This window comes from Geotrypetes seraphini, chromosome 2 (genome assembly GCF_902459505.1).
Source record: "Geotrypetes seraphini chromosome 2, aGeoSer1.1, whole genome shotgun sequence".
In the NCBI taxonomy this organism is placed as follows: Eukaryota; Metazoa; Chordata; class Amphibia; order Gymnophiona; family Dermophiidae; genus Geotrypetes; species Geotrypetes seraphini.
In genome coordinates, this window is record NC_047085.1 from 155,968,322 (window position 1) to 155,982,207 (window position 13,886).

The 13,886-nt window shown below is 41.1% G+C and overlaps 1 protein-coding gene across 5 annotated transcripts in view; it reads right to left on the minus strand.

Moving 5' to 3' along the window:
• PIEZO2 (piezo type mechanosensitive ion channel component 2) overlaps positions 1-13,886 on the minus strand; it is a 760,979-nt gene that overhangs the window by 349,027 nt on the left and 398,066 nt on the right. For all 5 annotated transcript variants that reach the window (XM_033934096.1, XM_033934094.1, XM_033934095.1 and 2 more), the window contains exons 9-10: positions 13,004-13,132; positions 5,906-5,944 (exon numbers count right to left, since the gene is read on the minus strand). In XM_033934096.1, coding sequence (XP_033789987.1) covers positions 5,906-5,944; positions 13,004-13,132 — 168 coding nt within the window. The remainder of the gene's footprint in view (positions 1-5,905; positions 5,945-13,003; positions 13,133-13,886) is intronic.

Genomic DNA, 13,886 nt, shown 5'->3' on the forward strand with positions numbered 1-13,886 from the left:
GATGTTTCTGTCTGCTTTTCTTAAGTAAGAATTATCTTGTAAACTATGTTAAAATTGCAATAAAATATAAATATAAAGAAAAGTAACAGGGGCTAGATCCTGGATAAAAGGAATTAAACACTTGGATCCAATTAAGCAGACTTACATGTAAATGGAAATAAAGCTTTGATAGTTTGCAGAAAAGAAGAAAGAGGCAAGCAAGGCAGAGACCAAGCAATGCAAATCTACAAGACACAAATGCCCCCATATGGATTTAGAAGTTAATATTGAGTTTGAATGCTGTCTTTGAATGCGTGTGTTTAAATGCTGAAAAATGATAGTTGTTGAAATAGGGTGGTAGTTTATGAAGGGCTTAATGAACTGCTCTAGATTTGGACAGTGACAGCATTCATTGTATGAAGGGATCTTATTAGAAGCCAAAAGGAAGCATTCACCTGGTGTTTAAAATACATAGATGCATAAATTGTGCTGGGAGCAGCTACACAATTTCATAGGAATAACACCAGCATCATTAGGATGCTAAACAAGAAGATAATATATGAACTGAGGCTGTTACAGACAGGAACCTATGTGACACAATCTCATGATTAGACGGGAAGGGGTAAAACGTGGACCTCACGGACCTGATGGACCTCACGGATCTAAAACCGCACGTCCTTAAAAATCTGAGGTCCGTGTCCGTGCCACTTGTAGTTTCTGTCTCTTACAGACCTCTATGACATTTTAGCGCTGATGGATCCGTCTCAGCATAGGGAGGGAAAAGTATTAGGATCCGTCAGCGCTAAAATGTCATAGAGGTCTGTCAGAGCCAGAGTCTAGTGCTGGAGCGGCTCTAAAATGAATCCTTTAAAACGGTTTCCTAAAATCTGAGGTCCGCGCCACTTTTAGTCTCTGGCTCTGACAGACCTTGATGACATTTTAGCGCTGACGGATCCTAATACTTTTCCCTCCTTATGCTGAGACGGATCCGTCAGCGCTAAATTGTTATCGAGGTCTGTCAGAGCCAGAGATTAACTACAAGTGGCACGGACCTCAGATTTTTAAGGACGTGCGGTTTTAGATCCGCGAGGTCCGTCAGGTCCCCGTTTTACCCCTTCCCTTGAGCATGGGTCATTGACGCCATTTGTGAAAGCTTCAGGTTTGAAAATAATTATACATGCAAAATGACACCAGCGCAAGGTTTTAAAATTAAAACCAAGATTTATTGAATTATTATTTCTATTTTTCCATTATTAGATCAAAAGAACAGCATAATTGCTTACGTTGCGCTCATGGGAGATCATCATCGTGGCCAAAGGCTGGCCTTCTCACAATGGTCTCGTTTTTCTATCTCATTACATTCTATTATATAACTTTTGGTTTAGTGACATCATCAAGTTTGACGACCAATAACATTTCTATGGGTGGTCTTAAAGTTTAGACAAAGAAACATTCCTCCATGTTTAAAAGTTATACAAAGTTTTCAGAAAATTACTTTTGATTTCTGAATTAACATTATAACATTCAAGAGAATCTATAATTATTAACATGGTGCTGAGAAATTCTCAGCCCTAAAGGAAAAAACTCTTCCTAAGCTGACAGGTTCAAATTGCACAGCCTTACACAGAAACCTTACTCTGGAGGAAGGGGGGGTAGATCCCCCTCCCCTCTGCTGGAGACTGATACAGCATCTCAGATTCTAACTTAACTACTTCCAGATGTTACTTTAGGATTTTCCTTAGTGTTTCTTCTTATAAACCATTTATATCACCACATATCACATTCAGGGGCCCCAAACATTCATAATTTCATTCATATCTTGGCCATTCATACTTCATACATTTTATATATCAGTTTAGAACACGTTATTTTCCTAGCCAGTCTAAAGCAAGCCCAGCTGGTGTTAATTAACACCACGAGGCTGGGAGCGGGAAAAATCAGAGAGGACAAAGACAGAATACTATTCACTGGCACAAGATAGTGGCCGAAGACAGGACAGATATAGTACACACAAAGAACCTAAACTGGATTCCATGTAATCATGTAATCATGATTTCCACCATGATTTGGCTCAACAGCAAAGTACATACACAGATATTATTATGCTTTCCCTTATATTAATCCTTAGTGTGTTTTTCTCTGGCCTTAGCTACATTATATTCAAATTTTTATTCACCTGTTTTTCCGTACGCTTCTATTTGGGCGTGGTCCTTAACTAACACAGATGTTTGTCTAACTAGAATTACCCAGAATCATACGAAAAACTGACGCTTTTTTCTGCACTATCATGCTCCTGACATCCATTCCAATATCGTCCCATACACAGCACGCTGGCCACGAGCCACGACTCACCCTGATTGGACTAGAAAAACAAGGCTTAATGTTTGTGGTGCTCAGAAAAACTGGGAGCAGAGGCTGAGAAGCTCTATATATGGAGAATCTACTGATTACTACAAATGCATTTTGATTTACCAGTACGTTGCATAAATAGAAATGCATTTGTTGTAAAAGTTAGCTAAAATGATTTGTTTAAAGTTGTAGACTGGAGCTGGGACCAAAAAGAGTCAGAACTGCTGAGACTACAAAAGAAAGGAGGTGATGAGGCTCCACTTGGAGTATTGTGTTAGTTTTAGAGACCTTGAAAGGTAATGGAGGCACCGCTCAACGAAAAGATAGTGAGTTTCCTGGAATCCAATGGGTTACAAGATCCCAGGCAGCATGGCTTTATCAAAGGAAAATCATGCCAAATAAATCTGATTGATTTCTTTGACTGGGTAATCAAAGAACTGGATAGTGAACATGTGCTGGTTGTAGTCTACTTGGATTTCAGAAAGGCTTTTGACACAGTCCCTCACAGGAAGCTCCTAAATAAACTCAGTGGGCTAAAGTTAATTAGAAAAAGTGCAAAGTGGTACACTTGGGGTGCAGAAATCCAAGAGAGCAGTATGTGCTAGGAGGTGAGAAATTGACATGCATGGATCAGGAAAGAGACCTTGGGGTGATGGTGTCTGAAGATCTCAAGGTGGCAAAACAATGTGACAAGGCAGTGGCTATTGCCCAAAGAATACTAGGCAGCACAGAGAGAAGCGTAACCAGCAGAAGAAACAGGTGTTAATGCCCCTGTACAAATCATCGGTGAGGCCTCACTTAGAGTACTGTGTCTAGTTTTGGAAGCCATATCTCTACAACGATGTAAAAAGATGAGGTAGTTCAGAGGAAGGCAACAAAAATGGTATAGGGCTTGTGCCATAAGACTTATGAGAAGAGACTAGAGGACTTGAATATATACAGTCTATGCTGGAAAAAAAGAGAGAGAGGTGATATGATACAGACCTTTAAGTACTTGAAAGGTATTAATATTCAAACAAACCTCTTTCAAAGACATATGGGCAGTAGAACTAGAGGACATGAATGGAGGTTACAGGGAGATAGCCTCAGGAGTAATGTCAGGAAATATTTTTCTCAGAAAGGGTGGTGGTGCTTGGAACGCCCTTCCAAGAGAAGTGGTAGAGTCCATAAGGGGTACTTAAATAGAAAGAAGATGGACATGCAATATGGCTGTTGAGGTATTACTTTGGGCAACAATAGTGGGAATTGAGACCAATGCTGGACAGACTTGAATAGTCTGTCCCGAATGTGATGAGAGACAAAGAAGAGTAGCCTAATCTAGCATGGGGCAATGGAGCCCAATGCCAAACAAACTTTGTATGGTCTATTTCCCGCACAAGGCAAGGGACAGGTGAAGGTTTGACAGCTCCAGTGTATTGATCATTTTATTGCCACATACTGCGAGTGGGGGAACTATGCAGCTTAAGATGGAGGGGAAAGAATCTTGACTGGTAAGTTGAATACTGTCAGCAATACACCATGTATCATCCCCATCATGCTTGTCTACATACTGTATATGATTGGCATGGTTGTGACTTCACAGTCAGCATTTAAACATGGGTAACCTGGGCCTACAGGGAGTGGTGGATGAGACTCTGGTCACTTTGTTGGGCAGAGGGTCTTTTTCTGCCATCATTTACTGTGTTACATAACCAGTATATACTCACAAGGTCCTGCATGCATTTAGAAAATGTTTACAGATTCACAATACTGAAGGAGAGTAATCATATAATTATCTAATATAATAAAACCCTTATCACACATGCGCAGTAGAAAATCCGTGTTCCCTGCGTCCTTGAGATATGCCTCTGTGCCGAATTCGATTTCCAGCGCTTGGGGCAGCTTGCGGCGCGTGGGATGGCTTCAGCGGCGGTGGCGGTTTGACTCCTGCGCTGCCGGGACGCCTCTTCTCACCCCCGGACCAGCAAATGCAGCAGCCACGGGGCATTTGCTAGGCTGGCCCACTTTGATAATGCGAGGTGGGCCGGCCTAGCAAAAGACCCGAGGCTGCCCGGGCTAGCGGATGCTGGACAGGGGGAGCAGGGAAAGGAGAAGGCCTATTGCTAGACAGGGGGATCAGGTAAGAGGTGCTGCTGGACAGGGGGAGGTAAAAGGAAGGGAGAAGGCCTACTGCTGGACAGGGGGATCAGGGAAGAGGTGCTGCTGGACAGGGGGGAGGTAAAAGGAAGGGAGATGGCCTGCTGGACAGGGGGAGCAGGCAAGGGGTGATGGTGGACAGCCGAGGAAAGAGAGAGACAGAAAGAAAGACAGACAGAGGCCAAGGAGAGAGAGAGAAAGAAAGAAAGAAAGAAAGAAAGAAAGAAAGAAAGAAAGACACACACATCTATTCTAGCACCCGTTAATATAACGGGCTTAAAGACTAGTGATAGTAATAAATTAAGATTGCCGGCAGTTATAATATGGGGATGGGGGGTGAAAATGACCTCAGACACTCCTCAATTAAGGTGTGTATGTCCTTATACTTCTTGATTGGGGTCAATTTAATCATAGGTCAACCCCCCCCCCCCCTCAAAAAAAGGTATAATATGAATATCAGATGAGGATAGCACTAAGATAGGTGATAAGATGTCAGCGTTTTTGAATTAAAAAAGCAACATTTTTGCCTGCAGTTGAAAGGTGCAAGAAAGCAGTGGGTGATTTTTGTTGAAGAAATTTCTTTTGAGATTTTGATTTTGCTGATTACTGATGCACATTTCTTTTGATAGGCACTACATTAAGTGATTTTTTTTTCCTTGGGCCCCCTGTGAAATGGGCTCTCGTTGGGATTGTGGAGGATATAAATGTATATTGATGTGCTCCTGCCATCTGATGTTCATGTTATACTTTTTTATTTTGAAGGGGGAGGGGGGATGACATACAAGTATGATTAAATTGACCCTGATCTTTGAAGGGTGTCTGAGATCCTTTTCTCCCCACATTATAGCTGTGCCAACAATCTTAATTTATTACTATTATTTGCTTAGTTTCCTTCAGTATTGTGAATCTGTGGATATTTGATTAGTTGGAGAAAGATTCCTTGTTTTGAAGATTTTGTAAAATGTTCTACATCAGCAGATCCTTTTCTAAAACAATACTGGAACTTGACACATCCTGACCTGGATGACTCAATTCTGATTTCTACATTTTGTCTACAATCGGGCTGCACGCTTTTAAGACTATGAAACTCAAATAAATCAGTACTATTGCACCATTTAAAATATCTCTATAGAAACCAAAGTTAATAAACCATAAAATTAAATTAACTGGCTTCAAACTGCCAATGTCATTCCATTCTGTGCTTTCAAAAGATTATTGGAAACAGAAGCCCACACATTTGGTTCTAGAAAACTATTGTTTTTACTAAATCTTTGTCAACAAAGTAGAATAAAAATATTTAAATGATAAAAGGTTTATACTATTAAACTATTACTTTTTTAATGGAAAATTAAACTACAAATGTATAATGCATTGTTAAACTCTCTGTAAATGCACAAAACCACAAAAGAATTGAAACAAAAATTGTTTGTCATATACTAACATCAGATGGCTTGTATTCATCCTGCGTCATTGATAGAAGCTGCAAAAGCAATGCAAGAAGGATTATTACGAAGCATAGCATCAGCATTAAATCATCCAACCATCCAAAGACAGACATGCATATCGTCTGATAGCCCGTTAGGTTTTCTAAATATCCATTTGAGTTTTAAATCAGTTGAAAACAGAAAGGCCGAGAGGATATGACTTACATGCCTATTCGTTAAAGCATGATACCCTGAGCTAAATTAATATTGATCATGCTAATATGGGTTCATTTGCCAGTTAATTGCTTTAGCCCATTAATTTTAGTAGGGAGGATTCACGAACCCACTTGCACGAACTCATGTTAATTTAGCGCATATTACTGTGCTTTAGTGAATAAGCTCATCAATGATGGCATGAATACTCTTAGCATAATTTTAAATTGATTCCAGGTCACAAATCCACTATCTAAAAATATACAGAGACACATAAAAACTTACCGTACTTGAATCATTAGAAGAAAAGATGGCTTTGCATTGTGCCAATCAGTTCATTCAAAAAAACTACAGTGTATGCATATGCATTTAGTTGTGTGAGAAGATTATATTCCAAAATAATGTACATAATTTGAATGTGTAAAAATCAGCAAGGTTTTGTGAGCTGAAAAGTATGCTGGTACTTTTGGATTTAGGACCTCTTCAGCTATAGGACCCTTTTATTAAAGCTTAGCACATGCTAACAGACAATGTACACTGAAGCCCTGATTCTATAAAAGGCACCTACAAGTAGGCACCTAGATCGAGTCGTCTAACTTTAATTTTTTTTTTTAATGGCTTAATTGGCATTGTTAATTGAAAGCGCAATTAAAAAACGTATAAAAAACAATAAAAAAATTAGTCAGCCAGTAGGCACCTAACTCAGTAAGGGGGAAAGTCTATAAATGGCGCCTTAATTAAGTTAAGAAGAAAACACCGTTTTAAACGTTATTTAAGCAAAAATTCACAGTGCTGGCATCTAAACAAATTGCGCTGGAATGGTGCGTACAGAGGCGCCTAGCAGCACCTAACACAACTATAGGCATGGCTAACGCTGGAAGTGACATTAGGTACCACTAGGCGCCACTGGAGGTGCGAGTCATGTTAAAGGAAGGCACCGGAAATGAAGGCCTGGAAAACGCCTATCTTTGACAAAGGTGCAATTCTCTAAATCAGGGGTGTCCAATGTCGGTCCTCGAGGGCCGCAGTCCAGTCGGATTTTCAGGATTTCCCCAATGAATATACATGAGGTCTATTTGCATGCACTGCTTTCATTGTATGCTAATAGATCTCATGCATATTCATTGGGGAAATCCTGAAAACCCGACTGGATTGCGGCCCTCGAGGACTGACATTGGACACCCCTGCTCTAAATGATGCCGCTGCTCTAAATGATGCAATTGGCAGCTGCTTCTAAGGCAGCAGTATGTGCCTACCACCTTGCAGCAGGTGAATGCATCTACTGGCGCCTACACGGAAAATAGATGTGATTAGGGCGGAGTATGGACGTGGATTCAGTTAGGCACCAGTAGACATCTATCTTAGCCACCAATATATTAGACCAAGAAAACCCTGGCTTAATATGCTGGTGCTTAACATTACAATGCCTACCAGTGCTTAAGTTGATTTAGGTGCTGCTAGGCACAATTCTACAAATGGCATTTAATTTGCCACTTTGCTAGGCTTCTACCGAGTTAGGTGCCATTTATAGAATCTGGTCCTAAGTGCCACATGGCCATAGGTATACAATGATACATGCAGCATTTAGGGCCTGATTTTATAAATAGCACCTAACTTGTAGGCGCAGGTTGGCATGTTACAGAATTGTATCTAGTGGCACCTAAGCAAGCTTAGGCGTAGTTAGGCATCCTAGTGGTAGGCACCTGTATATTTGCTTGGATTTTCCTAGCCTAATTTACCCGCGTCTAACACAGATGTCTAAGTCAACCATGCCTATTCTCCACCCCTAACCATACCTATTTTTCAGGTAGGTGTCATTAGGCGCCGGTAGGCACCTCAACAGGCACTGTGGTATTCCATGCACAAATGAAATTAATTTTTAATGGAACCAATTAAACTAATTTTAAAAAATTAGGTAGCATGGATTTTGGTTAGGCATCAGTAGGCGAACTCAAAAAGGGCGTCTAGCGATGCTTAATCCAGGGATCGTTTATAGAATCTGGCCCTTAGTGCACGCTAACGGCTCCTAAGTATACACAGAGGGGCATAATCAAAAAAAAGTCTAAGTCCCCTTTTGGCCTAAGGCCTTAAACGTTGAAAGTAGAAGCAGGGAAAATGTCCATTTTCAAAAAAAAAAAAAAAAAAGTCCAAAAGGAGGTTTTTTTGATAATGGCCTGCCTCTACGTTCAGCTGTTTAAACGTCCAGACCACCACTATGTCTACACTAACACCATATAATCAACCTAAAAAAAGCCTAACTCCCAAACGCCCAAAACAAGAGCTTTTAGGCGAAGGAGGAGCCAGTCTTTCGCCTAAAAACTGGATTCTGTAACCGGTGTCTGTCAAAAACAACACTGGTTACAGAATTCCCCCCCCCCCCCCCACAACGATCCGGGCAAGAGGGAGCCCAAGCCCTCCTGGCCTGTGGCACCCCGAACCCCCGACTACGTTCGGGACAAGAGGGAACCCAAGACCTCTTGCCCCACGATCCCCAAACCCAGCCAACCGCGGCATCCCCGACACGATCGGGGCAAGAGGGTATGAAAAAACCACATATAATGCGCACGTTATATGCGAGAAAATACGGTAGTTCCCTACTGAATATTTTCCTAAATAGCCTGAAAATTCAACTCAGCCTTCAAATTTGAAATAGCACACATGGCTAATATAAGAACATTCATAAGAAATATATTTAGTCCAATAAAAAAGGTATCTCTTATTTTCCTTTTCTTATTTATTAATTCATAGAAAAGTGTTGCATTTTTCTCAGTCCTCTAGATCTAAGTCACCTTGTTGACTGTTGCCTTATTTGCTTGACATATTTTTAGATTAAAGATTTGTGACTTGGAATTATGATTTAAAATTATGCATAATTGCCAATAAACCCTTTCTTTCTGATCATGATCAATACAAAAACAAAAATCAACACATCATTAAATAAAATTAAGAGCAAGAAAAACGGAAAATCTGATTAATAAAGTATGTTGTTTACTGAATATTAGATCATCTGACTATTTAAAGTATAACTTTTGGGAAAAGTATGATGACAAATTTCTATATATCAGGCCATATTCTATATATGATACTTAAAAAATCATCTCAGACTAAATTGTGCTTAGCACAATTCTACCTTTCTTAGAAATCATGCTTAACGTAGAAGAGTGATTCAGAGTACAAACTACAAAGGAACACAAGAAAAGTAGAAAGGGTCTGATTCTATAAAGGGTGCCTAACTTACTCCCCCCCTCCCTTTACAAAAACGTAGCGTGATTTTTAGTGTCGGTAGCTGCGGTAGCAGCTCTGATGCTTATAGGAATTGTTACCGCCGTTTTCGGCCCTAAAAACCACACTATGATTTTGTATAAGTGGTGGTGGTGGTGGTGGGGGGAGGTTAATTGGCAAAATACCCTAATAGCCTCAACAATTGTGAAAAAAAATTTTAATTGGGTGATAGGTACCTATCCGATTCTATAAATGACAGGTGCCTATTGCATGGTACTCAGTGGCGCCTTACACCTAAGTGGGCATTTCTATGGGCAGAGCATGATTTAGATGCTGCTAAGTGAGTCTCCCAAAAAGTAGGCACCTGAAATTCCCAAAATGTAGGCACCTACATTTCAGACGCCTAAGTTCTTACCTAGGCGCTGCTAGCCGTGTTTCTGTAAATGGCGCCTGAGTGTGAGTGACATGCAGCCGGAGCCATTTTTCTAGGCGCCGACCAATTTAGGTGCCGTTTATGGAATCAGTCCTAAAGGACCTTCAAATTCTGGGTAAACCTACTTTAATGATGGACCCAACATGGGCCCATGTTTCGCCGTCTCCACCTGCGTCAGAGGTCAAACAGTCTTGTAGTTCTTGTGCAGCAGAACCTAAGTGTGCAGTTTAGCTTTCTGTGGCACCAGATCAACTGTTAGTCTGAGGGTAAAGTTTTTTCATTGTGACTTCAGTGTTTTGATCTTTTATACTGAGCTATAAGAATTTCTGACCCCTGACACAGGCGAAGATACCAAAACACAACCTTTGTCGGGTCCATCATTAAACTAGGATTACCTGAAACTTGAAGCCCCATTGTGCTTTTCTTGTTTTCCTCTATAGAAACGTGTTTAGCACCTGTGTGCAATGCACAACTTAAGTGCACCCATTTAGGACAGCTAAAACCAGGCCTAAATGCTTGACCAATTTGTGCTTGGATAGGGCTTATTCTTTAACAATATGTATAACTTCTAAGAATGCTATTAATCTGCCTCAATCCACCCCTGGCCATACCCCTTTTACAAATTTGTGCACTGCAACTAACACATACTTTTATAGAATCACACTTTCTGAGCTGTGTGAGTAATTTTTAATTAGTCTCAAGAAGCGTCAATTACAAGGTGTTAATTGCCAATTATCAGTGCCTATTAGGCCAATTAATCAAGTTGTACACTTCCCCCTCCCCATTCGCGGTTCCTGCACTCGCGGTTTCATATAATCGTGATTTTTTCTGGGGAGGGGGAAAATAAAAAAAACAGTCTTCATGTAAAAAAAAAAAAATCCATCTTTTTTTCCTCCCTGTCGCCTTCCCGGCCTTACCTGGTGGTCTAGAGGGCTTTCGGGCAGGAGCGATCTTCCTACGCTCCTGCCCCATGCAGATCGCCATCAGGAAATGGCTGCTGGGAGTTCCCGTAGTCTCTCGAGACTACGTCGAGAACTCCCTACAGCCATTTCCTGATGGCGATTTGCAAGGGGCAGGAGTGTAGGAAGATCGCTCCTGCCCCGAAAGCCCTCTAGACCACCAGGTAAGGCCGGGAAGGCGGCAGGGAGGTGGGGGTGGGTCAGAGCCAGATAACTGCGGTTTTTTGGCATTCGCAGTCCGGCTCTGCCCGTATCCCCCGCGAATGACGAGGGAGAAGTGTATACACACATTAGCTATGTGCACTGATGTGCAGATACAACCTTAGGTGCCATAAACAGAATTTGGGGGTTCTTGTATTTGTTAAATTAGCATTTAGCTAAGAGAGTTTGCAAAGTGCCCACTGTGGAAAACTAAACTTAGAAAAAATGTAGGAGGAAGCATACCTATCAAGTAAACTACATTGCACATAGCTGTGTCATGTTTCAAACACAAATATTCATAATTTATTTAGAACACACATTTAGAATTTCAGTCATTTATAAATGAATTTACCATATTACTCTTTGCAAATGAGGATTGATACTTTTGTATTACCAATTGGGAAAGATAAACAGTTTAGCAAAATATCAATAGCTCTGTATCTGTATGATTTCAAGTGAATGTCGTATGAAGCCAGACATATTGCAAAAATAACGAAAAAGAAAAAAAGTCTTATTTCTGGTCTGCATCAACGTTCAAGTTTGGTTTTTTTTTTTCCAAAATATAACTGCTCAGACCAACCAACCAGTAAAAATCATTGTAGAGTAATGTACAAATAAAGGCTATGGGGCTCATAATCAAAAGAGAAAAAAATCCAAAAACCGGCCTAAGTTGGCACTTGGACGAACATTTCTCAAAAACGTCCAAGCGCCGATAATAAAACCGGGTTTTGGATGTATTTAAAAATGACCTAGGCCTTCATAGTGCCGCTCAACGTCCAAAGGTAAACGGGGTGTTTCGGGAGGCATGTCGAGGGCGGGAGTTGGGCGGGACGTGGGCTGGCTTAGACTTAGTCGTACAGCATGTATAACTGAAAGTTTAACAACAGAGCCTAGACGGAACTCGGACGTTGTGACTTAGACCATGTAAAACATGGTCTAAGTCATAAAAACCCACCTAAACTCACCAGATAAGCACTGCAAACACATGACACAGACCCCCACCCACTACCCCATTGATTACCAGCCCCCCCACCACCATAAAAATTTTATTCACAACTTTAAATTTCAGCCTCCAGACCATCATCACCTGGCCTCTTGGCATAGGAAAGCCTAGTCGTCCAGCCCAGAGGCAGCTTTAAGTTGTCTGGGGGTGGGTTAGGGACCCATAGAGAGGAGGACACATGCCCATAAGCCCCTGTAATCACTGCATTGATACTGAAACATGTGCACTGCCCTATATACCCCCAAAACCCTTTTTTACTGGCATATAAGTGGCTCCTGCAGCCATACGGGCTGTTGGGGTGGTAAATAAGTGGGTCTAGGGGAGGTGGTTTGGGGGGCTCACCGTAACCTATACGGGAGCTGTAGGGAGGAGAAGACTTGGCACCCTTTTTGTGAAGTTCACAGCGGTGCCCTGTAAGGTACCCCACTATTTAGGTGGCATGTCTGAGTGTGCAGTCCATCACTTTGCAGACCCCTCCCACGTCCAACAGGGCTTGTTCTAGGCATTTTGGACTTGGACGGAATGTTGGATGGAAATATGGTATAAAGCTAGACGATTTAGTGGCTTGGACGATCAGATCGGCAGGATGTATAATTAGATGATTTTTGAAAGTAAAAAAAAAGTTGGACGTATCTTTCAAAAATGTGTCTTAGGCTTTTTTTAACTTTGGACGACGTGCGATATGGATATAAACGGACTTAGACGTCCCTTTCGATTATGCCCCTTTATGTTATGATAAATCTACATTATGGGCTCCTTTTACAAAGCTGCTAAACCCGAGCTACACAGTTAGAACTAACGCCAGCTCAGTGCTGGCATTAGCGTCTAGCACAGCTGGCAGTTTAGCGCACGCTATTACATGCGTTAAACCGCTAACGCGGCTTCATAAAAGGAGCCCTATATTTTCAGCCCCTTTAAACTATTGTAGTTATATGAATCTACTATTTCTTTAAGAGTTGAAACAGTACTGCAACATCATTATAATTACGTATGACATCTGAATTTGATTGAGATATCACAAGCAAATCTGAATTTGTGCATTTAAGAAAAAGATAATCCATTTCATCCCACCCCCAAGTCTTACTTTTCGTTCATCAGTTGTATAATGGCTGGAAAACCACACACTTCGCCTTCTATCTACAGTTAGTGGCAGTGGGCTGCAGGCATCTTCTCCATCATCCTTGTCACAGTTATCATCATCATCATCATCAACCTGTGAATAAGACATGGGGGAGGGGCAAGTTGTCAAAATTCTGTATAGGAAGCAATATTTTTATTATTTATTTGTATTTGTTAAAATCACTTCTTTTTTTTACAGAGCAAATCAAAGCAATTTATAACACAAAATTTAGTTAAAGAAAGGATTTCCATTAAAAACAGAAAAGCCACACAAACACACACTAAGGGCTCCTTTTACTTAGCGCGCGCTAAACTGCGGGACGCGCTATTGAGCAGGCGGTAGTTTTAGGCCAGCACGGGGGTTAGCGCGTGATGAAAAGTCGCATGCGTTAACCCCGCTAGCGCAGCTTAGTAAAAGGAGCCCTAAGAAAATTCAGGTTCCTCCAATCAAATTCCAGAGTGGACTGAGCCACCAAGACCACATATCCTATTGCCCTTAAAGTCCAACGAAAAAAAGGGTTTTCAGAGACATCTTAAATTTTGCAAGTGAAGATACTGAACGGATAGGAAAAGGTAGATTATTTCACTTAAAAACAGAATGCACTTTTTCTAGTGGATTCCGAATAGGGTCATGGAGGGTCATGGAGTATTGTTATTCAAAGATTGTAGGTATCGAATTGGAGCATATGAAATTGTTGATATGCAAAGTTATCCGGTAGTCCTGTGTGCAATGCTTTTTATATGTTAATGTAAGAATTTTGAACTGTACAATTTCTACAGAAGAGACATGTGATCTCTCCATTTGGCCCTACCGGTGCTGCTACACTGCTGTGTTTTATAATGTTTGA